This window comes from Haematobia irritans, chromosome 2 (assembly GCF_050003625.1).
Source record: "Haematobia irritans isolate KBUSLIRL chromosome 2, ASM5000362v1, whole genome shotgun sequence".
NCBI classification, from domain to species: Eukaryota; Metazoa; Arthropoda; class Insecta; order Diptera; family Muscidae; genus Haematobia; species Haematobia irritans.
In genome coordinates this window covers 40,602,865-40,628,925 of record NC_134398.1, presented here as the reverse complement: position 1 = coordinate 40,628,925, position 26,061 = coordinate 40,602,865, and the positions used below count along the sequence as shown (strand labels likewise).

General features: G+C 32.6%; 2 protein-coding genes across 3 annotated transcripts; both read right to left on the bottom strand.

Annotated features, from left to right (window-relative positions):
• Window positions 1-1,580: 1,580 nt before the first annotated feature.
• LOC142224022 (uncharacterized) lies at window positions 1,581-13,165 on the bottom strand. 2 transcript variants are annotated; one of them, XM_075293834.1, is made up of 4 exons: window positions 12,954-13,165; window positions 2,736-2,922; window positions 1,922-2,657; window positions 1,581-1,839 (listed from the first exon to the last, which is right to left on the bottom strand). In XM_075293834.1, the coding sequence occupies exons 1-3, from the start codon at window positions 12,965-12,967 to the stop codon at window positions 1,944-1,946; spliced, it is 915 nt and encodes a 304-aa protein (XP_075149949.1). In that variant the 5' UTR covers window positions 12,968-13,165; the 3' UTR covers window positions 1,581-1,839; window positions 1,922-1,943. The 2 variants fall into 2 exon arrangements, with proteins under 2 accessions (XP_075149949.1, XP_075149948.1); XM_075293833.1 differs by having other exon boundaries at window positions 1,581-2,657.
• A 3,537-nt stretch (window positions 13,166-16,702) lies between these two features.
• Window positions 16,703-23,022, bottom strand: LOC142224021 (uncharacterized). Its single transcript, XM_075293832.1, has 4 exons — window positions 22,868-23,022; window positions 22,612-22,801; window positions 17,691-18,224; window positions 16,703-17,528 (listed from the first exon to the last, which is right to left on the bottom strand). Exons 1-4 carry the CDS (start codon window positions 22,876-22,878, stop codon window positions 16,902-16,904), a joined length of 1,362 nt encoding a protein of 453 aa, XP_075149947.1. The 5' UTR covers window positions 22,879-23,022; the 3' UTR covers window positions 16,703-16,901.
• Between the last annotated feature and the right edge of the window lie 3,039 nt (window positions 23,023-26,061).

Genomic DNA, 26,061 nt, shown 5'->3' with positions numbered 1-26,061 from the left:
GGGATCGGTTTATATGGGGGCTATATATAATTATGGACCGATGTGAACCAATTTTTGCAAAGTTGTTAGAGACCATATAGTAACACCATGTACCAAATTTCAGCCGGATCGGATGAAATTTGCTTCGTTTATATGGGGGCTATACGTAAAAATGGACCGATATGGCCCATTTGCAATACCATCCGACCTACATCAATAACAACTACTTGTGCCAAGTTTCAAGTCGATAGCTTGTTTCGTTCGGAAGTTAGCGTGATTTCAACAGACGGACGGACGGACATGCTCAGATCGACTCAGAATTTCACCACGACGCAGAATATATATACTTTATGGGGTCTTAGATCAATATTTCGATGTGTTACAAACGGAATGACAAAGTTAATATACCCCCCATCCTATGGTGGAGGGTATAAAAATTAAAAATTCTCGTAATTTGCAAAATCTTCTCAAAAGAATTTCCATGGAAGCGAAAAAGTCAAACGACACAGGTTCAAATCCCAACGGAGATAGAATTTATTTTTTTTTACTTTTTTATTAATTTTCTATTTTTTTATTAGTTTTCCATTATTTTGTAAAATTTAATTGTCCAAAATTTGCACTTAAAATAGCCTGATTGCGTTCTTCTAATACTTGTCCACAAAGACTGCATCGGAAGTAGAAAAAAATCATTGGGGGATCCCAAGATGCGCTTTAGAAGAAATGTTTGTGTACTTGTCCAAAAGGACTGCATCGGATGTGAAAAAAAATCATTGGGGGATCCCACGATGCTCTTTAGAAGAAATGTTTGTGGACTTGTCCAAAAGGGCTGCATCGGAAGTTGGAAAAACTCGATGGGGGATTCTGGGATGGGCTTTAAAAGAAATGTCTGTGTTAAGGTCCTGTATTTAACATCATATTTTAACAACAATTCGAGGAGAAAAACACATTTATACAGAAATACTCGTAAGGAAGCGTTAAATCCATTAATATTCCTTCCAAAGAGGCGCATTTCCTTCTCTCGAAATTTCAGCCCATTTTGGTGATTTTTTAATTAGCCCCCTATACACAATTTTATACATATTTAACCTACCTACGGGAAATGGATCAACCACATGACTGGTGTGCATGGACAAGTCCTAGTTCTGGTCAAAACGTATGGAGGGGACCGGTCACTTTAACATAGGTTTGTCATAGACGGGGTAAATTTACACTTTAGGACACGTCTTGGACTCGTTCCTAAGGACACGTCTTGGGGGCACTCCATAGACAGGTCCTCATGAACCAGTCTCGGACAAACTCTTAGAAATCTGTTTCAGTTTGGTAATCCGAATCGCACCAGAAATGAAAAACTTTTGAAACATGTTGAACAAGAGATTATTCTGGTAATTCTACTTCACTAAATGTGTAGATCCAATAAGATTTTTTTATCAAGCGAGTATGGAATCATTATCTAAATCATCATTAAATTATCACTATTTAAAAACTGCGACAAAGTGGATCACCGATACCAGTCCTGTTATAGGTCCGTCAGTGGCAATTTGCACCAATTTCCCGTAGGGTATCTACAAGAATTATTTAAGCAAAGAAAAAACCATTGACTATAAATTTGATCCTCACAGTAATGGAATATTGGTTTTATTTCATAGTTGAAATACTTAAAAAATTAAATATACAAAAAATTAATTGAGATTTGAAGCATCACAGGAAGTGCCTCTTGAAATATTATCTATTCTAAACTAACTACATTACAAATATAATTAATATGAAGGCCGTAATAAAGAACAATTAAATATATTCTATATTTAATAACATCATAACAAGTTCACCAGTCAGTTGAATACAGCAAAGTATGGAATATATCTAAAAATTAAAATTAAAACAAAAATAAGAGAGTCTTCTTATTCCATTTAAAACTCGAACTTCTAAAAAAATATTTTCTAACCGAGGTAAATTTTGTCTGCAATTTACGTTTTTCCATTGGATACATTTGTAGTTTTACTATTGTTTATATTTTTGGGCATTTTATCGCGAATCATATCGACAAAGGAATTCATTACCAATGTATGATGTTCCATAGCAATTGCTTGACGTCGCACAGCAACAGTTTGTCTTTCCATAGCAACCAACTGTTGCTCCATCAAACGGGACATATTTGACGATGCTTGTGATACTTGTTCTAACAATCTTGTTTGTTGGACAATTTGGCTTTTTAAAATGTTTAAAATTTCTTGATTAAAATCTGTTTCATTTTGTTGTTGTCCAAAATTATTTAAAAACATTTGCGGCTTCGATGGAGAAACCGATTGTGTTTGTATTTGTGGCTGTGAAGGAGTTGTAATGGTATATGTCAACGTGGGAGGACATCTATACAGTGGAGGTAATGGTAATTCTTTATGCGATGTCGATGGCTCATCGTCATTATTCGTTTGTGGATTTGAATTCGAGGAACTATACAATGAAAATGGTGTAACCGAATCATCCAAATTCGCATCATCACCATCATAGGAATGTTGTGAAGATTCATTTTGATAATCATCTATATCATTAAATCTGCTAGCATCATCATCGATTGCATCGTCTTGCCCTTCCATATAATCAATTGGTTCCTCTTTGGGTTTTTTGATAGATAGAAGCAATAGTTCTCGACGTTTACGACTACGCTGACAATCATTCCACACCTTTTTGGGGTAAAATAGAAAAAAACATAGGCTAGATTAATTCAATTCAGTTCATTGAGTATAGTCAAAAATATTTACCTTTTTCCATTCTGTTATGTTGCGGGTGGGTGGTCCCAGACCATTTAATTTATCCCTTAATTCACACCAGAATAGAAAATGTTCTCCTTTACTTTTCGATTGAGGATCCGACAGATGTTTGGCAATTTCACGTATCATTACATTATATTGCTTATTAGTGGTCTTTTTATAGGCTTTGCCTCGTGATCTGAAAAAGATTAAAAAAGAGAAAAATAAAAATCAGTATGTCTATTTGACCTCTAAAATATGATCGCTTGCTTTGATTTTCTTGGATCCAAAATTTATCAACTAATTTTCGAAATTAGCTGTATGCTGTCTTCAAGATTTCATTTTGTTAAATTGAAAAAGCGAGTTTGGATTACAAACACCAAAGGCTAAAATTAGTCGAAAATCGTACTGGTAATGTTTGAATTCAAATTTTTTTATTAGTACATAATACTTTAAGATGTTACATATTATACATATCCACAATTAAAAAATCTGATTTTTTTTTAAATTACATTATTTGAATCATTTTTTATATTATTTGAAAGCTCATTATATAGTTGCAATCCTTTATAGAAGAGTGATCGTTGCATGCTGATTGTTCTTACTCTCTGTATACGAAAATTGTTTGATGTACGCAGGTTATAGGGTTGCGAATAGAGTGATAAAAAAACCGGTTTTTTGAAAGTCCGGTTTTCTCAGTTCTAAAAAACTGGATTATTTTTTAAAACCGGTGGACGGCGTTTTTAAAACTAAATAACCGGCATAACCGGTCCAACCGGTTTTTTTTCCAAAAGTAGCAAAAAAGCTTAATTTAATATAAATGAACGAAAAATATTTCAATGCATTAAGGTGGGTATTAAGTTCGAGTTTAGCCGCTAAAATTGCCATATATTCACGATTACTTTTCTTTAATAGTCCATTTTATACCCTGCGCCACACTGTGGAACAGGGTATTATAAGTTAGTGCATATATTTGCAACACCCAGAAGGAGACGAGATAGACACATGGTGTCTTTGGCAAAAATGCTCAGGGTGGGCTCCTGAGTCGATATAGCCATGTCCGTCTGTCTGTGAACAAATTTTTGTAATCAAAGTCTAGGTCGCAGTTTTAGTCCAATCGACTTCAAATTTGGCACAAGTATGTGTTTTGGCTCAGAATAGAACCCTATTGATTTTGGAAGAAATCGGTTCAGATTTAGATATAGCTCCCATATATAACATATATTTCGCCCGATATGGACATATTTGGCCACAGAAGCCAGAGTTTTAACCTAATTTGCTTAAAATTTTGCACAAGAAGAACAATTAGTAGTATAGTAAAGTGTGTCAAATTTTATTGAAATCGGTTCAGATTTAGATATAGCTCCCATATATATATTTCGCCCGATATGGACTAATACGGTCCCAGAAGCCAGAGTTTTACCCCAATTTTGTTGAAATTTTGCACAAGAAGAACAATTAGTACTATAGTAAAGTGTGCCAAATTTTATTGAAATCGTTTCAGATTTAGATATAGCTCCCATATATATGTTTTTCTGATTTCGACAAAAATTGTCAAAATACCAACATTTTCCTCTTAAAATCGCGACTGCTTAGTCGAAAAGTTGTAAAATTGACTCTAATTTTACTAAACTTCTAACACATATATATCGAGCGACAAATCGTAAAGTTTCCTTAAAATTGCTTCAGATTTAAATGTTTCCCATATTTTTTACTAACATTGTTTTCCACCCTAGTGCATTAGCCGACTTACATTTTGAGTCTATAGATTTTGTAGAAGTCTATCAAATTCTGTCCAGATCGAGTGATATTTAAATGTATGTATTTGGGACAAACCTTTATATATAGCACCCAACACATTTGATGGATGTGATATGGTATCTACTAAGTGGTACTCGAACTTAGTACCCACCTTTAATGTTAAATTAAATTCCTTGGCTGTAAAATGTTGGATTTTTTAGCTGTTGGTCCCACTTGCTTTTTGTGAATATTTCTTTAATGTTACATTGAATATGATGTGGAAGAATCTCGAAAACTAAAATTTTTCTTGTTTTGGAACATTTGTTTAAGGCACAAATTCTTGAGGTTGTGGTTTTCTCGGATAGTCAGTATGCCTTTCGTCATGGGCATAATGCTACTTCAATGTTGTTAAGAATGACTGATGTAATAAGATGTAGTTTGAATGAACGTAGATTGTGTTCCGTTGTTGCATTGGATATAGCGAAAGCATTCAATAGTGTTGATTAGAGTAGACTTTTGCTAAAGCTTAACAATCAATTTGGATTTTCAGTGTCGGCATGCAGGCTTATTTTTTCTTATGTAGCAGGACGCACACAATATGTTAATGTGGGTGATAAATCGTCATCGCTACGAGCTCTTTATTCGGGTGTCCCTCAAGGTTCCGTATTGGGTCCTCTTTTGTTCATTTTATATATGGATGATTTCCATCACAGTTTACCAAATAGACAATGCGAAATTTTCTGTTTTGCTGATAATGTTTTTCTTTTATTTTCTGCAAGTCGGGAATCTCCACAGTTGTTGGTAGACAACATTAATGCATCGTTGGAACGGGTGGTAGATTGGACCACGAATAATTCTTTAAATATCAATTCTTCTAAAGCGAAGGCAATGTTGTTTGGATACCCTGAGCGAAATGATTTGTCATTTAATATATCTATTTCTAATAGTAATATTGAGATTGTGGAGAGGATGAAATGTCTTGGTATTGTGATTGACTACAAACTTTCATTTAGTGCACATATTGACATGATTTGTGGTAGGGTGTGGAGTACTTTGAGACGAATTTATTCGGCTAATATTTATATGCCTCTTTTTGTCAGGCGAACTGTTGCACATTCGCTATTGATGTCGCAGATTTTATATGGCCTGGAGATTTTCTCTGGCACTAATGAGAATTTTGTATTGACTATTAAAAGGCTGGTGAATACAGTTGTTCTTTTGTATACACGGTGCGTCGAAGGAACCATGTACGTTAAGAAGTTTTTGGGTTGTTCTTTTTCTGACTTTGTGAATATTCGTTTATTTCGACTATTCTATTGTACTATAAAAAGTGGAATCCCTGCAGAACTTTACCGTAGCTTTACCTTTAGTAGATCTACTCGCAATCCTCAAATATTTATTCCGAGAATTCGGAATTCAGTCTATGCGAAATCTTTTGTTGTGAGAATTGCGAGATGCTGGAACTATTTACCACATTATCTACGCATTTTTTCCCATACGAATAATGTTTTCCGTCTTAAGTTAGTTGAACATTATAATACCTTAGCATCATAATATATGGATATCTGAGAATGAACTATCTGGACCTTTTACTATTAGTTCTTGTAGATTTATATCTAGAAATTTTAGGTGCTGTTACTTGTTTGTTGTTGGTTGGGGAACCAAAACTGAATCTATCACTTATTGATTTATTTGTATATAAATTTATATATTTATATATTTTTTTTTTTTTTTGTTATACAAGGAATTGTTATTTTATATTACTTAGGTATATAGTTGCTTTGTAATACGTTATTGGCCAATAGGCTTTTTTTTATAATGAATAAATAAATAAAAAAAAAATATGCTGCATTTTGCCTTCGAAGACTCATTTTATTATTTTTCAAAATATTAACAAGCAGAGTTCATTTTCTACAGAAAAGTACACCAAATTAAGTCAAATAATAATAACGTAAGTAATATCATAGATTTTGTTGACAAAATATACGTTCCTAATTGAACAAATACGAATTGTTTATATTTCATTGTATTATCTCTGGGATTTCTTTAGAAAACTAACATATTTTACTTGACAGTTTGGAAGAATACTATGTTGTAAGTGGTCAGAAAAAAGTTAGAAGTGCGCAGAAAACACTTTTGTTATTTAAGTTTACATTGAAAATAAATAACCGAAACCCAGTTTTTTTTATATTAAAAATACCGGTTCTATCGGTCCACCGAAAATGTGATTTTATACAAAACCGACAATCGGTGCAAAACGAAAAACCGGTCCACCGGTTTTCACCGACCGGTTTCGATCACTCTAGTTTCGAATCCCGAACATATTCCACTCGTTCAAGTAGATATTCCGGAGATTTACCACATTTTATTTTATGAACGAAAGACAATGTATTTATAGTTATAGTCTTTGTTTTATATTTAACCATTTTAATGTGTCTAGCATACTTCTGATTGGTGTGTATCTATTCCATTGCAATATTATTCTCATTAATTTGTTTTGTAATTTGTGAAGTCTTTGATTTGGTCATCTTTACAGCAAGTATATAATATTGTCGATCCATGTTCGAAATGGTGCTTGATTATGGTGTTATGAATATTGACTGCAGTTATGGGCAAAATATTTCTAATTCGTCTAAAGAAACAGATTTTCTTTGAAATTTTCTTACAGTCGAAATTATTTTTTATTTTATCTTATCCACTTTTTTATAATTTTTTCATTTATTTCGAAGTTTATTTGAGTTGTTATATTTATTTCTAATTACGTAAAATTTCTATATTTCTGATATCGTAAGATAATTTATCGTAACATTTAGAATCGTTGGCGCCTTCAACATATATAAGGGTATCGTCTGCATACATATATGTATTTTATTATAATAATTTCACAGTATCTAAATATATTTTGAACATCATTTATGTATATAATAAATAGTAGAGCCCCAAGGATAGAACCCTGTGAAACACCTAAACCATTTTCAATAATTATTAAATGAAATAAATAAAAAAAAAATGCGGCATTAAATACCCTCAGAAATAAAATCGGAGGACTGATATTCACTACATAATTTTATGGCAACAATGAGCTTTATAAGATAATGTAGAGATATATGTCTACTATCGAGCTCAATTCGCTATATTTATACATTATGTACACTCAAAAAATCTTTTGGTTGCTGAAAAAAGGATATCAGTGGCATATAGTTATTTCAGCAAACATCAGTCAGTTGGAACAGCTAACATTTTTCTCGGCAGAAAGAGCAAACAAATGGTGCTGAATTAGCAAACGTGTGTGCTAAAAGCTTTTGGCAATTATTGATGCTAAAATGGCAAACTGCTTTCGTTGAAATAGCTGATCTTTCTTCTGCTATAACAACTGCAAAGGTTTGTCGTACTACACAGAAACAATTTCACGAACATTTTTCCAATTAAAGTCTTAATTGAGTTTTAAAAAATATTCAATTAAATTAATTGATTCAACAAATTTAATTGAAAAAAAACATCAATCACAAAAATTAATAGTACCAATTACTTTTTTAATAGACTTTCAATTAATTTTTTAATTGATACTATCATTTCTGTGATTAAAGACAATTCAATTAAAAAATAATTGAATTAATTAATTTCGTGATTGAAGACAAAAAATATTTTTTTGTGTGTAGCAAAAAACTTTGACAATTTTTATAATATTTCAAAATAAATGTCTTTTATTTATTCGGATCAGCAGAAAATTTCAGCAATCTACTGATTTGTCTGCAGTATGTCTGCTGTTCCAAAATAGCATATTCTTTGCTATTTTAGCAAAAAACAAGTACATACGGCCGCAAGTTCGGCCAGGCCGAATCTTATGTACCCACCACCATGGATTGCGTAGAAACTTCTACGAAAGACTGTGATTTAGTCCATACATGGTATATATGAGACAATAAAGTTATGTATAGTTAAGTCTACAAATAATTACGAATCGATATGGACTTTTTGTACGTAGAGAGCAAGAATTGAAATATGGGGGTCGCATATATGGGGGCTATATACAATTATGAACTTGATATGGACCAATTTTTGTTTCATTGGCGATCGATTTATCTGAGGGCCATATATAACTATAGACCGATATGGACCTAGTTAGGCATGGTTGTTAACGGCCATATACTAGCACAATGTACCATATACTAGCACAATGACTCGGATGAAATTTCCTCCTCCAAGTGGCTCCAAAACCAAATCTCGGGATCGGTTCATATGGGGGGCTATATATGATTATGGACTGATATGGACCACTTTTGCCATGATTGTTAAATATCATATACAACCACCACGTACCAAATTTCAAGCAGATCGGATGAATTTTGCTTCTCCAAAAGGCACCGGAGGTCAAATCTGGGGATGGGTTTATATGGGAGCTATATATAATTATGGACTGACAGGAACCAATTCCTGCATGGTTGTTGGATACCATATACTAACATCACGTACCAAATTTCAACCGAATGGCAAGAATTTTGCTCTTCCAAGGGGCTCTGGAGGTCAAATCTGGGGATCGGTTTATATGGGGCCTATATATAATTATGGACCGATATCGACCAATTTTTGCATAGGAGTTTGAGGCCATATATTAACACCACATACCAAATTTCAACTGAATCAGATGAATTTTGGTCTTCCAATAGGTTCCGGAGGTCAAATCTGGTGATCGGTTTATATGGGGGTTATATATAATTATGAACCGATGTGGACCAATTTTTGCATGGTTGTTATAGACCATATACTAACATCACGTACAAAATTTCAGCCGGATCGGATGAAATTTGCTTCTCTTAGCGGCCTCACAAGCCAAATCGGGGGATCGGTTTATATGGGGGCTATATATAATTATGGACCGATGTCGACCAATTTTTGCATGGTTGTTAGAGACCATATACTAACACCATGTACCAAATTTCAGCCGGATCGGATGAAATTTGTTTCTCTTAGGGGCCTCGCAAGCCAAATCGGGGGATCGGTTTATATGGGGGCTATATATAATTATGGACCGATGTGGACCAATTTTTGCATGGTTGTTAGAGACCATAGACTAACACCATGTACCAAATTTCAGCCGGATCGGATGAAATTTGCTTCTTTTAGAGGCCTCGCAAGCCAAATTTTGGGGTCCGTTTATATGGGGGCTATACGTAAAAGTGGACCGATATGGCCCATTTGCAATACCATCCGACCTACATCAATAACAACTACTTGTGCCAAGTTTCAAGTCGATAGCTTGTTTCGTTCGGAAGTTAGCGTGATTTCAACAGACGGACGGACGGACGGACATGCTCAGATCGACTCAGAATTTCACCACGACCCAGAATATATATACTTTATGGGGTCTTAGAGCAATATTTCGATGTGTTACAAACGGAATGACAAAGTTAATATACCCCCCATCCTATGGTGGTGGGTATAAAAAAAAACTGTTAAAACACAATCAGTGTTAGCTATTAACATCAGTGATTTCTATAAGTGTAGTCGGAATTTCAAGCTATCCACTTAAAGGAGCGCTAGAAGAAATTTTCACAAAAAATGCATGTTCTTTTGAAATGTTTAATAGCAAATCATTGTATTTTTATACCCACCACCATAGAATGGAGATGGGGTACAATAAGTTTGTCATCCCGTTTGTAACACATCGAAATATAGATTTCCGACTATATAAAGTATATATATTCTCGATCAGGGAGAAATTCTAAGACGATATAAGCATGTCCGTCTGTATGTCTGTCTGTTCAACTTTGAAAAAAATATTCATATAATCTCATGTGTAGAAAATTTTATTTATGCATAGGTATGTATACAATATTTTTATAATATTAAATTGAGCCGACGGGCTTTTTGGGCAGCAAATAAATCAATGATTTCTTCAGTCGGCACATTTATTCGGCGATGAACCGACATTAATGCCAATCCATTGAGTCTACTCTCGCTAGCCGAATTTCTAAGATACGTCTTTAATCTCTTCATTGTTGAAAATGAACATTCGGATGAGCACGTACACACAAACAAATTTCACGAAAATTTTTCCAATTAAAATTTTAATTGAGTTTTAAAAAATATTCAATTAAAAATTTAATTGATTTAACAAATTTTTTAATTGAAACAAAAATCAATCACAAAAATAATAGTATCAACTAATTTTTTAATTGGATCAATTAACTTTTTAATTGATACTATCATTTCTGTGATTGAAGACATTTCAATTAAAAATTAATTGGATCAATTAATTTCGTGATTGAATCAGAAAAAAAAAATTTTTGTGTGTAGTAACTGCAGGGATGGAAAATGCAGTACGAAAGTACTTTTTTCAATACTTTTTCACCCCGGTCAGTACCGTAGTACCCCCGCGAATGATTTAGTACCTTTTGTGTAGACATTTTTGAGTCGATATCAGATTTATGGTACAATAGCTTTGACAAAATATTTTAATATTTTGAGAAAGTCTTCATCAACTAATAATCTTTTACAAATATGGCAAAACAGACATGTTCATGTGGAAAGAAAATCTCGATTTTGTAAAAGACAGTCAAATACAGGATTTTATTGAACTTCAAGAATGTTTTAGTCGAAAAAAGAATGCGATTCTATATTATCGATTTTTTATTTCGGTAGAAAATGTTGTCAAAATTTTATTTCTATATAGAATTTTTGCAAAATTGTATTTTTTAGAAAATTTTGTGAAAATTTTATTTCAATTGAAAAGTTTGTAAAAATGTTATTTCTATAGGAAAATTTTGCAAAATTTTTTTCTATAGAATTTTTTTGCAAAATTTTATTTCTATAGAAAATTTTTGCAAAATTTTATTTATATAGAAAATTTTGTCAAAAATTTATTTTCTTTAAAATTCAGTCTCTTGACAATAATCTTCCAGTGAAATTTTTGTTGAAATTTAGTAAAAAGTACCTTTCCGCGCAAAAAATACCTTTTTTGTACTTTCTTAAAAATTGTATTTTCCATCCCTGAGTAACTGGCAAAGTGACCAAAATTTTTAAAAGAATATGCACGTTTGGAAATATCTCTTTATTGCACTCCAAGTGCTTCCATCGCTGAATTAGGCAGGTTCTTTTCGCAGGTTTTGCGCCATTTCATTTACACATGTGTGTTTGGCTGTTTCGTTGTTGTTGCTATGACCAAACAAAGCGAGTCATGTTCACAAAAAGAACAACAAACACACATAAAAAGCAGAAATACATTTTCCAAAAATGAAATTTGTGGTGCGAGAACAAAAACAATTTGTTTTTTTCGACCGTCGTTTGACGGGCTTTTCAACTAGTATTCTATGATTTGTGCAAGTTTTATGGGTAAGCGTTTTTCAAAATAAAACCTATGCAGCTAAAAATATATATTTCTTTATATAAAAATATTCATTCATTTCGGGGGGGGTTTGATCCCCCTCACCCCCCCCCCCTGAATACGGCCTTGTATGTATGTATTTATCTCAAATAGACCGATCTCCAGATTTGACTTTTTAAGTGTGTAGGTTAGGTTAGGTTAGGTGGCAGCCCGATGTATCAGGCTCACTTAGACTATTCAGTCCATTGTGATACCACATTGGTGAACTTCTCTCTTATCACTGAGTGCTGCCCGATTCCATGTTAAGCTCAATGACAAGGGAGCTCCTTTTTATAGCCGAGTCCGAACGGCGTTCCACATTGCAGTGAAACCACTTAGAGAAGCTTTGAAACCCTCAGAAATGTCACCAGCATTACTGAGGTGGGATAATCCACCGCTGAAAAACTTTTTGGTGTTCGGTCGAAGCAGGAATCGAACCCACGACCTTGTGTATGCAAGGCGGACATGCTAACCATTGCACCACGGTGGCTCCCAAAGTGTAGAAATCCCAATTTTTATGAGATTTGGCTGAAATTCAAAATCAAGAGGTATTTTGGGTGCACACATATCGATCGATTTTCATATATACCCCATATAGATCGATCTCCCGATTTAAATTCGAGACAACGCAGTTTTTATCCGATTTGCCTGAAAATTAAAATTTAGAGGTATTTTCGGTCCGTATAGCGAATATAGATCGGTCCACCATTTAGAATCCAAATATTCCAATCGGACATGGATCCATTGATTCATTACACCACTTTTCTTATTCGAATGCAATTCACGCAACGAAGTACGTTCGGACCTCATAAAAAATAGCCATAGCCCAAAAGCCAACACATAAAAGAGATTCATTAGTGATTCTTTATCTTGCAAAGTACTATACGCAAGCGCTATTACACTATTAACTTCAAAACCAACTAGAACCCATATATTCCAATCCAACACGGATCATTAAATTGCTCCCAGCTATTTTACTCAGTACTTTTCAATTACTTTCTACCGAATGTTTAATCATGATTTCATGTCTTAGCGCAACGAATAAATAACTGACTTCGCAAAAGATAGGAGATAGCGACAGCATAAAATTCCAACACACGAAAAAAATATTAATTTTCTATACTTACGATCTTCGATTCATGGCTCTTTTGCATACGACTACGATATTATTGTGAATATTAACATAAGTACGAATGTGTATTTTTATTGCAATAGTAGTAATTGGTTGTGTACAAATAAATACTCGATCAAATATTTGTTTATTACTTCGTCAACCAAAACTGTATTTGTTTTCACGCAAATGCAACGAAGAAGAAGATCATCTTCATTCACTTACAAATTCACTGTTTACTTTGTTGTTATTTTTCGCTTGTGACGTTACCAGATTATTTAAACAGTGTGCTGGTTCAGGCGGCCCACAATAAGGGCGGTTTGACGAAATACCAACAACAGAGAAATACTATGTTCGGTTTTCCCATCGAAAAGTAGTTTTGCTTCCCTTTTCTGTTTTGAATGAAGTCATTTCCAAAGAAAAACTTGAAAATGTTGGCGAAATTAAATATATTTTTATTTGCCTATATGTATATTTTTCGATATTGATTTAGGGGTTTGTTGCAAAAGTTCGATTTCATAGGTAAAGGCAACTAATGTGCTCGATTTTCCAACAAAAATTTAAATTAAACGTTCAAGCCCTCAGAAATGTCACCAGCATTACTGAGGTGGGATAATCCACCGCTGAAAAACTTTTTGGTGTTCGGTCGTAGCAGGAATCGAACCCACGACCTTGTGTATGCAAGGCGGGTATGCTAACCATTGCACCACGGTGGCTTAAAGTAACAGTAAGAACAAGCTGATTTTCGGCACGGAAACCGAATAAAAGTAAACGTCCAGCGGGATAATTTTAAATTACATACTATTATCAATCTACAGGTCCATAGGGATTATGGAAAGGACTTTGGACCTATGTGCAATACAAACTGATATGGAACGAGCAATCTAAACTGATGTGGAACGATCAGAGCTGCAAGAACTATGACTTTCTGATGGCGACACATAGAAATCAAATTTTGACAAAATTTTCTGAATTTTCTAGAAATAAAATGTTTGACTAAATTTTCCATAGAAATAAAATTTTGACAAAAAAAAAAATAAAATGTTGACACAATTTTCTATAGAAATAAAATTTTGACAAAATTTACTAGAGAAATAAAATTTTGACAAAATTTTCTAGAGAAATAAAATTTTTGAATAAATTTTCTATAGAAATAAAATTTTGACAAAATTTTCTAAAGAACTAAAATTTTGACAAAACCTTCTAAAGAAATGAAATTTTAACAAAATTTTCTATAGCAATAAAATATTGGAAAAATTTTCTATAGAAATAAAATTTTGACAAAATTTTCTATAGAAATAAAATTTGGCAAAATTTACTATAAAATTTTTTTTGACAAAAATTTATTTCTAAAGAAAACTTTGACAAAATTTTATTTCTATAGAAAATTTTGGCAAAATTTTATTTGTATAGAAAATTTTGTCAAAATTTTATTTCTATAGAAAATTTGCTCAAAAATTGTATTTCTCTAGAAATTTTTGTAAAAATTTTATTTCTATAGAAAATTTTGTCAAAATTTTATTTCTATAGAAAATTTTGTCAAAATTTTATTTCTATAGAAAATTTTGTCAAAATTTTATTTCTATAGAAAATTTTGTGAAAATTTTATTTCTAAAGAAAATTTTGTCAAAATTTTATTTCTATAGAAAATTTTGTCAAAATTTTATTTCTATAGAAAATTTTGTCAAAATTTTATTTCTATAGAAAATTTTGTCAAAATTTTATTTAAATACAAAATTTTTCAAAATGTAAACGAAATTTTTTATAGAAATAACATTTTGACAAAATTTTCTATAGAAATAAAATTTTGACAAAATTTTCTATTGAAATAAAATTTTGACAAAATTTAGTGAGAAATAAAATTTTTGAGAAAATTTTCCGTAGAAATAACATTTTGACAAAATTTTCTGTACAAATAAAATTTTGACACAATTTTCTATAGAAATAAATTTTTTACAACATTTTCTATAGAAATAAAATTTGGCAAAATTTACTATAAAATTTTTTTTTGACAAAAATTTATTTCTATAGAAGACTTTGGCAAAATTATCTATAGAATTAAAATTTTGACAGAATTTTCTAGAGAAATAAAGTTTTTGACTAAATTTTCCGTCGAAATAAAAATTTGACAAAAATTTTGTTATATAGAAAATTTTGACACAATTTTCTATACAAATAAAATTTGACAAAATTTTCTATAGAAACACAATTTTAACAAAATTTTCTATAGAAACACAATTTTGACAAAATTTTCCGTAGATATAAAATTTTGACAAAATTTTCTATAGAAATAAAATTTTCACACAATTTTCTATAGAAATAAAATTTTGACAAAATTTTCTATAGAAATAAAATTTTGTCAAAATTTTCTATAGAAATAAAATTTTGACAAAATTTTCTATAGAAATAAAATGTTGACAAAATTTTCTATAGAAATAAAATTTTGACAAAATTTTCTATAGAAATAAAATTTTGACAAAATTTTCTATAGAAATAAAATTTGGCAAAATTGACTATAATTTTTTTTTTTTTGACAAAAATTTATTTCTGTAGAAAACTTTGGCAAAATTTTCTATAGACATAAAATTTTGACAGAATTTTCTAGAGAAATTAAATTTTTGACTAAATTTTCCGTCTAAATAAAAATTTGACAAAAATTTATTTATATAAACAATTTTGACACAATTTTCTATATAAATAAAATTTTGACAAAATTTTCTATAGAAACACAATTTTGACAAAATTTTCTATTGAAATAAAGTTTTGACAAATTTTGACAAAATTTTCTATAGAAAATTTTGACAAAATTTTGCAAAAGTTTCTCCGAATTTTGGTAGATTATTTTTGGCCCGAGTGGAAACCGTGGTCTGGACCCGAAGGCAACAGAAGTCTCCTAACATTTTCAGTGCAAGTGTCCAGCATTATCTTTTAGAAGAAGAAAGATACAGGGCTCTTATTTCGTTCGGAATATTACCGATGTAAGGAACTGCAATCTGAAGGATATATTTGCCTTAATCAAGGCTTCCGGATGGAAGTCTCTAGGTCTTCTGTCCCGAAGCCTTGATGGAACTCGTCTGGAATCTTGACGATTGACGAAGAGGAGAGAAAACAGCTATGAGGAAAATCAATGGATCAACACGGTCTACTGGGAACCAGCCCCTTTTTTCTAAGGGTTGGCTTCATCATCTATAACCTAACCTACTTTTTCATAAGTTGTCCGTATAAACGGATCAACTCCTTTCGACTTTTCAATATTTTTATATACAGTATATCATGGAGAGTATAATAACTTTGTCACACCTTAACATTTTCTCTCAGACCTCATAAAGTATATATAATTTTACTCGTGGAAAAATTCCGAGTCTGCTTTGTTCGTCATTCCTTCTGTTAAAAAAACACTCAAACTTTCGAATAAAACAAGCTATCGGCTTAAGTACAAGTGGCAGAAGTAGTTTTTATAAAAAAAGAGCCTCATCGAAAAACTTTTGGGTATAGCCCCTATATAAATTGATTCCCAGGTTTGATTTCTTGGATCTTCGTGAAAGTTGTTATTCGACATGTGATGTCAGTATATGTCCTCTAACCATTAAAAAATTGGTTCATAATTACAGATTATTTCATATATATTGATCACCACATTTAACTTCTGGATTAGATTCGTCCCGATTGCACTTGCGGCCATATATACTTGCTTTACTCAAAAATTTCAACCAATCTGTTCCATAACAAACCTTTGGCCAAACGGCCTTTAAATGATCTCAAATGTAAATTTTAATTTTTGTTTTATTATTTTACACATTATTCTAATATTGCGAGAACCTTTATCTCACGAACTGTCGTGCCTTCGTCTTATCACTTCTCAATATGCATATCTTATACTAAGATAGATACAAGTATAATCTAAATATAAAAACTAATGATAAAAATAAGTAAAAATAATTTATATATCGAAATCTTAATCATATTAATCGAATCTACTACTACTAGGAAGTAAACCCAATGACTTTTTATCCCGAATTTTTCTTCGATTCTCTTGCCGCCTACGAAATAATTCATTCAATTCATTCGCCTTTGTTTGGCGCTCCATAAGCTTGGTTTTGCGTTCCATAATATTTACATGGCGTTTCATTAAATTTGTCATGGTAGTTGACATTTTTGTTAAATGCTCCAATAGCCTATTATGCTGTTCCATTTGCGATTGCAACGTGTATAGAACTTGTTCCACATGATTATTTCTTTCGTGATTAGTATTGAAATTATGCGGAGATTCCTGATGATCAAATATCGCAAATTGCCTATGGAATAATTTTCGATCTTGGTCCTCTAGGGGATTTATCTCAAAATTTCCAGCTTCACACGAATTATCATTTGTATCATTATCCATGCCAGCAACAGAAGTATCATTGGGATCAATTTCGGGTTCATCGTAGGCATCATTGTCAGAACTGGAACGTTGTGCGTATATTGAGTTACTCAATGCTTCCATGAGGTTATCTTCTTCGGATGTTATATTATTTGATCTACCTCGACCTTTATGCAAGGATCCATCGTTCATGCGTCTTTTAATGCGAAGTCGAACATCGGACCAAACCTAGAAATAAAAATAAAAAGTTAAGTTATTTATTGCCTATGATTCACGTCATTTTTGGGTAGACATGGTACCAAGCAATACGCCAAGGAGACTTATCTCCTACCTTAACCCTAACCCAACTCTTGACGCAATTCTTTATATCTAGTTCACCTTCCTACTTACCTTCTTCCATTCGGGCAATGAACGATATGGTGGTCCAATAGCATTTAATTTTTCCTGAATTTCTTTCCATTCTGCATCAACTTTGCTGCGATCGGTACCTGCAACATATCCCATTGCCGCTGCTGGATGTTTTAACATTTCCGATCTTAGCAACTTGAATTGTTCACTTGTTGTTGTTCTCTTGCTATTCCTTCTTGCAGAATCCTCATCATGTGCAGAACTATTTGATTGTTGTTGATCTTCTAAAAATGATGATGACGGCATTTTATAATCCTCTTGAGCATATGGTAATTGTTGTTGATTATCGTATGGCTCTTGGAAACTTTCCGATTCATTGAAATGTTCACCACCATCATTATTGGAGAAGGATTGTGAAGCATATATGGAATTAACATTATTTATTGATTCCATCAGATAATCTTCCTCTGATTCTGGTTCTATTTTTTCTGTTTTTTGTTTGCGTTTTTTCTTAATAGTTCCAGAACATTCTTCACTTAGTCGTTTTTTTATGCGCAATCGGACATCAGACCAAACCTAAAAGAATAAAGATATTGAGAAAATTTTTTATTGCGAATATTTAATTTATTATTGTTTATTTTGTTATTAATTTATATTAAGAATTACAATTGCATCTTCAACTTCAAATAGCAGAAATTTTTTACTGGATTTTTTTTTTTTAATTTTTAAAATATTAATGTAGAAAATTAATTATTAAAATAGAAATGTCGGTTATCCATTTTGAAGGCATTTGCAATACGATATGTCCCGATATTAAATCTTGATCATACACAGAAAAATATATCACCAAAATGTTTCCAATTAAAATCTTAATTGAGTTTCAAAAAATATCCAATTAAAAGTTTGATTCAAAAAATTTTTAATTGAAACAAAAATGAATCACACAAATGAATAGTATCAATTATTTTTTTTAACTGGATCAATTAATTTTTAACTGACAGTCAATTTTTTAATTGATACTATCATTTCTGTGATTGAAGACATTTCAATTAAAAAATTAATTGGATCAATTAATTTTGTGATTGAATCAGAAAAACAAAAAAATTTTGTGTGTACACAGAAATAAATATCACCAAAATATTTCCAATTAAGAAGTTGATTGAAGTTGAAAAACTTTTCAATTAATAAATTAATTTGAATTTAATTTTAATCAACAAAGTAATTGATACAATTTACTTTTCAAATCAAATCAAACTCGAAGTCATTTAAAAACAAGTAAGGAAAGTCTAAAGTCGGACGGGGCCGACTATATTATACCCTGCACCACTTTGTAGATCTAAATTTTCGATACCATATCACATCCGTCAAATGTGTTGGGGGCTATATATAAAGGTTTGTCCCAAATACATACATTTAAATATCACTCGATCTGGAAGAATTTGATAGACTTCTACAAAATCTATAGACTCAAAATTTAAGTCGGCTAATGCACTAGGGTGGAACACAATATTAGTAAAAAAATATGGGAAACGTTTAAATCTGAAGCAATTTTAAGGAAACTTCGAAAAAGTTTATTTATGATTTATCGCTCGATATATATGTATTAGAAGTTTAGGAAAATTAGAGTCATTTTTACAACTTTTCGACTAAGCAGTGGCGATTTTACAAGGAAAATGTTGGTATTTTGACCATTTTTATCGAAATCAGAAAAACATATATATGGGAGCTATATCTAAATCTGAACCGATTTCAACCAAATTTGGCAGGTATAGATACAATGCTAATTCTACGCCCTGTGCAAAATTTCAACTAAATCGGAGTTAAAAATTGGCCTCTGTGGTCATATGAGTGTAAATCGGGCGAAAGCTTTATATGGGAGATATATCCAAATCTGAACCGATTTCAAGCAAATTTGGCACGCATAGTTACAACGCTAATTCTACTCTTTATGCAAAATTTCAACTAAATCGGAGCAAAAAATTGGCCTCTGTGGGCAAATGAGTGTAAATCGGGCGAAAGCTATATATGGGAGCTATATCGAAATCTGAACCGATTTTGCTGATATTTTGCAAGTTTTTCGAGACTCATAAAATATTAGGATATACGGAATTTGAGGAAGATAGGTTGATATACACGCCAATTATGACCAGATCGGTGAAAAATATATATGGCAGCTATATCTAAATCTGAACCGATTTTTTCCAAAATCAATAGGGATCGTCTTTGAGCCGAAACAGGACCCCATACCAAATTTTAGGACAATCGGACTAAAACTGCGAGCTGTACTTTGCACACAAAAATACATCAACAGACAGACAGACAGACAGACAGACGGACAGACAGACGGACAGACAGACGGACAGACAGACGGACAGACGGACATCGCTAAATCGACTCAGAATTTAATTCTAAGCCGATCCGTATACTAAAAGGTTGGTCTATGATTACTCCTTCTTGGCGTTACATACAAATGCACAAACTTATTATACCCTGTACCACAGTAGTGGTGAAGGGTATAAATATGGGAAAAATTTAAATCTGAAGCAATTTTAAGGAAACTTCGCAATAGTTTATTTATGATTTATCGCTCGATATATATGTTTTAGAAATTTAGAAAAATTAGTCATTTTTACAACTTTTCGACTAAGCCGTGGCGATTTAACAAGGAAAATGTTGGTATTTTGACAATTTTTGTCGAAATTAGAAAAACATATATATGGGAGCTATATCTAAATCTGAACCGATGTCAACCAAATTTGGCACGCATAGCTACAATGCTAATTCTACTCCCTGTGCAAAATTTCAACTAAATCGGAGCAAAAAATATTGGCCTCGGTGGGCAAATGAGTGTAAATCGGGCGAAAACTATATATGGGAGCTATATCTAAATCTGAACCGATTTCAACCAAATTTGGCACGCATAGTTACAATGCTAATTCTACTCCCTATGCAAAATTTCAACTAAATCGGAGCAAAAAAATTGGCCTCGGTGGGCAAATGAGTGTAAATCGGGCGAAAACTATATATGGGAGCTATATCTAAATCTGAACCGATTTGGATGATATTTTGCAAGTTTTTCGAGACTCATAAAATATTCGGACGTACGGAATTTGAGGAAGATCGGTTGATATACACCAGATCGGTAAAAAATATATATGGCAGCTATATCTAAATCTGAACCGATTTTTTTTTTCCAAAATCAATAGGGATCGTCTTTGAGCCGAAACAGGACCCTATATCTACTTTTAGGACAATCGGACTAAAACTGCGAGCTGTACTTCGCACACAAAAATACATCAACAGACAGAGACGGACAGACAGACAGACGGACATCGCTAAATCGACTCAGAATTTTATTCTTAGCCGATCCATATACTAAAAGGTTGGTCTATGATTACTCCTTCTTGGCGTTACATACATTGCACAAACTTATTATACCCTGTACCACAGTAGTGGTGAAGGGTATAAAAAGTAATGGTAATTTTGTAATCTTTAACTAAAAATTTATTCAAACAATAATTTTTTTAATCAAACTAAAAAAGTTAAGTAAGTTAGGAAAGTAATTCAAAGTAGTAACGTTTTTAATGAAAAAATTTAGTTTTGCAATCAACATCAATTTAAATTTTTAATTTAATTGAATTGGATTAAAAAATTAATTGAAATTTGCTAATGAAAACAATTAATTTTTTAATCAAGTATTTTTTAATATCCAATTAAAACTGTGACTGACACTATCATTTTCATGATTGAAGACATTTCAATTAAATTTAAATAGTTCAATTAATTTCGTGATTGAATCAGAAAAAAATTTTGTGTGAAAAAAATTTGATGGGTTTAAAATTTGAAATATATTGTTGTTTTTGATCTCAGCTTAAAGCCATGCATTGACTAAACTACAAGTGTAGCTTAACCAACAGAGGAAAAGTATGCTTGTCAAATTTGAAATATAGATTTCTTTTAGATCCCAGGCGTTATGCTTAGGAAAAAATTTACGGGCCCCTATTTTAAGTTATTACTCAGACTTCTCATGTATCTCTCCCCTCAATTGTGATCTCTAAATATAGTGAAAGAATTATATCGGTTCAAACGGAGTTTAGTTGCTTTACTCAGAATAGACTCAAATATCAATGTATAAAACCATCTAATAATGAATCTACATTTCTCGTTAATTAATATGCCAATGTAATTTCATTTTTTTTGTCCTGTTCTCTTTTCCACATGAAAGAAAATTGATACTGGCCCTGCATTTCAAGACATTTTTAAAATTTGAAAAAATTTACAGGTCAAAAACTTTCAGAAAAGTTTAATAACTCAAATTCATTCGAATTCAAGTGATAACTTTTCTCTCGAATAATTTTTCATACGATTTATAGGAACAAGTCAACGATTTGGAAAACGCGTAGTGGAATCTACCCAAGTCTCCCTAATGGTGTGCCCATCTCATACTATGTGACTTTTGCCATCATACATTTAATAGTAAAAAACTGCAGTAGCAGTCATTATTATGATGACTAATTGCGTTTCAAGAGGATATATTTACATTATTGGAGTGCTCACTGTATTATTCTTACTCCAAATCTAATATGAATAACACGGCAAAGTGTCTTTCTGGGGCCGTATAATGAAAATTATTCATTCAAGTATGTTCGCATGCATGTATGTATGTATGTATATACAAATGTACTTTGTGGTTCATCACGATTCAAAAACAAAAAACAACTAGAAACGCTAAAATATTTCGTGACGTGACCTAAACGAAACGTGACTACAAAGGCAGATCAGAAAAAAAGGCTAACAGACACGCATATCACAAATGCAACACAAGCACGCACGCACATCCATAACAACTGCTAGCAGTCAACAAATAATAACTTCCCTTCAGCTAAATAACAACCATCTTAACTCAACCACCTTTTGCCCTCGTCACTCCCCCATATAGATGGTACATCGGTCTTACTCTTACCTTTTTCCATTCTGTCATTGTTCGATGTGGCGGTCCTATTGCATTAAGCTTCTCTACAATTTCTTTCCATTCCTCATCAACTTTAGCGCGCTCCGTCCCTGAACCATATCCACCAATAGCTGCCGCTGGATGTCGAGACATCTCAAATTTTAACAATTCAAATTGTTCCGAAGAAGTTTTCTTAACACACCTGTACCGCCGTTGGGAAAATTCCATAATTATTCATTCCTTAAAGAAATGTACACATTGATATTACCTTTTCATCATTTTGTTTTCGATATAATAATATTGCTTCGTATTTAAATAATAGAATAACTGTAGAATATTTATTATTGTGACGACCACTCACAGGCCAAACAACGTCGATGATACACGCTCACCAAATTTTCTTTCATTGAATTGTTAGTCACGCACATCAGATGTCGTGACTACCCAATTATGCAGCGTTGTATTTATTAAAATTATTACGGACGTAACGCAATTAACGTAGCTCGATAGTAATATGTACCGTATGCACGAACGGACATTTTTCAAATGGCTCAAATGAGTGTAAATTCAGCGAAAATTCACTTCGATTTACAAATTGATTGTATTTATCCCAAAAATACTTCAGGTTAATTATGAATAGCTAATTAACTTTTTGAAATTAGTCTTTAATTTTGTTTTCTCTCCTTTGCTCTTTTGATGAAACAGCAAATTTTGCAAAAGAATATAAAATGCTGTATATCTGCACTTTTCTATAATGCAAATTGACTAATTTATACGGTAAAGGTTGAGTTAAGGGTGAATTACATACCATGCGGTCATGCGTGCGTACGTTATTAGCCCAATTCTGAATATTCCCTAGGGAATGTGTTCCCTAGGAATTCATTTTCCTCGGGAATAAAATCCTCCTATTCTAAACAGTAGGGGAAGGGAATAACATGGGAGAAATAATTCAGAGTATTTCGTAGTTGAGTTAAACTCGAAAAACGTAAAAAATGTTTAGTGCCGTGTTTATGGTAGTAGCTGAGGAGAGGCGTATCAACGTAAGAAGGTCTAAAGGATAAAGAGGAGAAAGCTACGCGATGCCATTAACCCATTTGAGTTGCCTGAAACGTTGTAACTACATACTTGTACATGAAGAGGTTGTTACTTAGTTCATGGGATTTATGGACTGAATGGTCTAGACTCACTTAGACCATTCAGTCCATTGTGATACAATATTATAGGGTATGTATTAGCAGCCCACATTCCACCTCAACGCAAGTCTTTTGGATTATCTTCTCTAGTAAGATTAGGTGCTACGCTTCTTTGTAGAAGGTGGCTACCAAAAAGGGCGTAGGAAAAGATCGAGACGTATCTGTGGCCCAGAGTAGCCTGAGTAAAGTTCATAAAGAAGTCATAAATATATTTAAAGAACACCTATGGCCGAATTGAATATATTTCATCAAAACGGAAGAAGAAAACTAATAAATTTCCTCAGCTTTTTACGCCACGCGGGACACATGTTCGCATTATTGCTCCTTTAAGAAACAAGCACCTACATTAAAACCGGAAGGTATATTATAGTTTAAATGTAAAACCTTTATTTTCTATATAAAAAAAATTTAAATATGTACAGATCTGTGACCATGAGATGAGCATTCGGTAGTTGGATGCATCCCATCATCAATTTTAATTTAAGGTTTTTGACCGGAAATTACAGAAAAATGATGAATTTTGGTTACAACTCCCTCGATTTTTTGGGGGAATTATTTCCAAAAATTGTCATCGTTTTTCCCCTTTTTATTGTCATTTGTAATACCAAGTTTTCCCCAAAGGAAAAATTTCCCATTTTCGAAGTTGGTTTAGAATAAGGGAAAAGGGAATAAAGAAAAATTCCCCAGGGAGATTTTGTTTAGAATAGGGGAACAGGGAATAGGGAAAAAATTCCCAGGGAGTTGTTATTGAGAATTGGGCTATATATGTTATTGTCAAAAAAAGTTAAAATGTGGGAACAACAATTGTTTGAGTTACACGACAAAAGTAACGTATGCATATGACGCCTAAAGTTGACGAACTTTTAACTTTTCAATGCGTCGGGTGCGTTGAAAACATTAAATAAAATGTAAACAAATCAAGAAACGAAAAACAATCTAAAATATGGACGAGGAATTATTGATTATGTCAATTCACAATGATTTTGTTTATTTGCAGCCATAGACCAAGAATATATAAAGACATCGTTTGATAATTTACAATGATTTTGTCTATTTGCAGTCATAGACCAAGGAAGGTATAGACATCTCAGGAGAATTCACCATGGTTTTGTTTATTTGCAGTGCATGGTTTTGTTTTTTTATTGCAGTACAAATCAGTCAATTTGCATTACAAAAAAGGTGTGGTTGTATAGAATTTTATATTCTTTTACAATATTTAGTGTTTCCTCAAGAGAATAAAGGAAAGAAAAATTAAAAAATCACTCAATTGCAGACGTAAAAGAGCCCTCTACGGTGTGTAGACAAACTAAAGCGCTGTGAATTCACTTAAGATGCCTATACCTTCCTTGGTCTATGATGGTCTGACATCTGACAAATTAATTGCATTGATAGTTCATTTTATTGTTTACATGCTTACAAAAGGATTTCAATCTATTGCATTTAGTAATAAAGTTATTCGTGATGGAATTCAAGCGAGTTAGTGTGATTGCTTGATATTTGGCTGGAAATTCAACAAGTGGCTATCGTTAGATCCCTCCCAACATTTAAATGTGAGTAAATCGTTTTTTTGAAAATTTGAAGAGAAAAGGTAACAACACCAGAAATGAAGACCACATTTGATGGGAATTATCGCCGTAATGATAGAAAACTTGCTCAATGGCTCTACATATTGCGGGAAGGGATGCATTGAAATTCAATTTGCCACTAGAACTCAAGAGCCACTGACGGTAATGGTATGGGAGGCCCTGCTGATGGTTGTTGCCCGATCGTATTTATCGACCATGGGATTAATTTAAATGCCGAAAATCTATTGAAGCATTCCAAGAGGACGTCAATCAAGAATTGCATAAAAAGGATGTTCCTCACTTCATTTCTACAAGGGACATTTTGGAGAGTAATGTTGGCACCAAAAACTACCGATCATCTCAAGAGGGTGCTTCGCCGCGAATGAGCCAAAATATCGCAGAGCCACGTTTGTATATGTGAAGGCTTTGCTAAAGGTAGCCCGATCGTATTTATCGACCATGGGATTAATTTAAATGCCGAAAATCTATTGAAGCTCTGAGCATACAGATATTTTGGCCGCCGACCATGGACATTCCAAGAGGACGTCAATCAAAAATTGCATAAAAAGGATGCTCCTCACTTCATTTCTACAAGGGACATTTTGGAGAGTAATGTTGGCACCAAAAACTACCGATCCTCTCAAGAGGGTGCCTCGCCGCGAATGAGCCAAAATATCGCAGAGCCACGTTTGTATATGTGAAGG

What these genes read in the sequence shown, in the direction of transcription:
- LOC142224021 (XM_075293832.1), bottom strand. An exon ending in CAATGACAGAATGGAAAAAG is followed by an intron (nt 18,225 to 22,611) that starts GTAAGAGTAAGA and finishes TTATTCTTTTAG; the next exon opens with GTTTGGTCTGATGTCCGATT. An exon ending in CATTGCCCGAATGGAAGAAG is followed by an intron (nt 17,529 to 17,690) that starts GTAAGTAGGAAG and finishes TTTTATTTCTAG; the next exon opens with GTTTGGTCCGATGTTCGACT.
- LOC142224022 (XM_075293833.1), bottom strand. An exon ending in ACATAACAGAATGGAAAAAG is followed by an intron (nt 2,658 to 2,735) that starts GTAAATATTTTT and finishes TACCCCAAAAAG; the next exon opens with GTGTGGAATGATTGTCAGCG.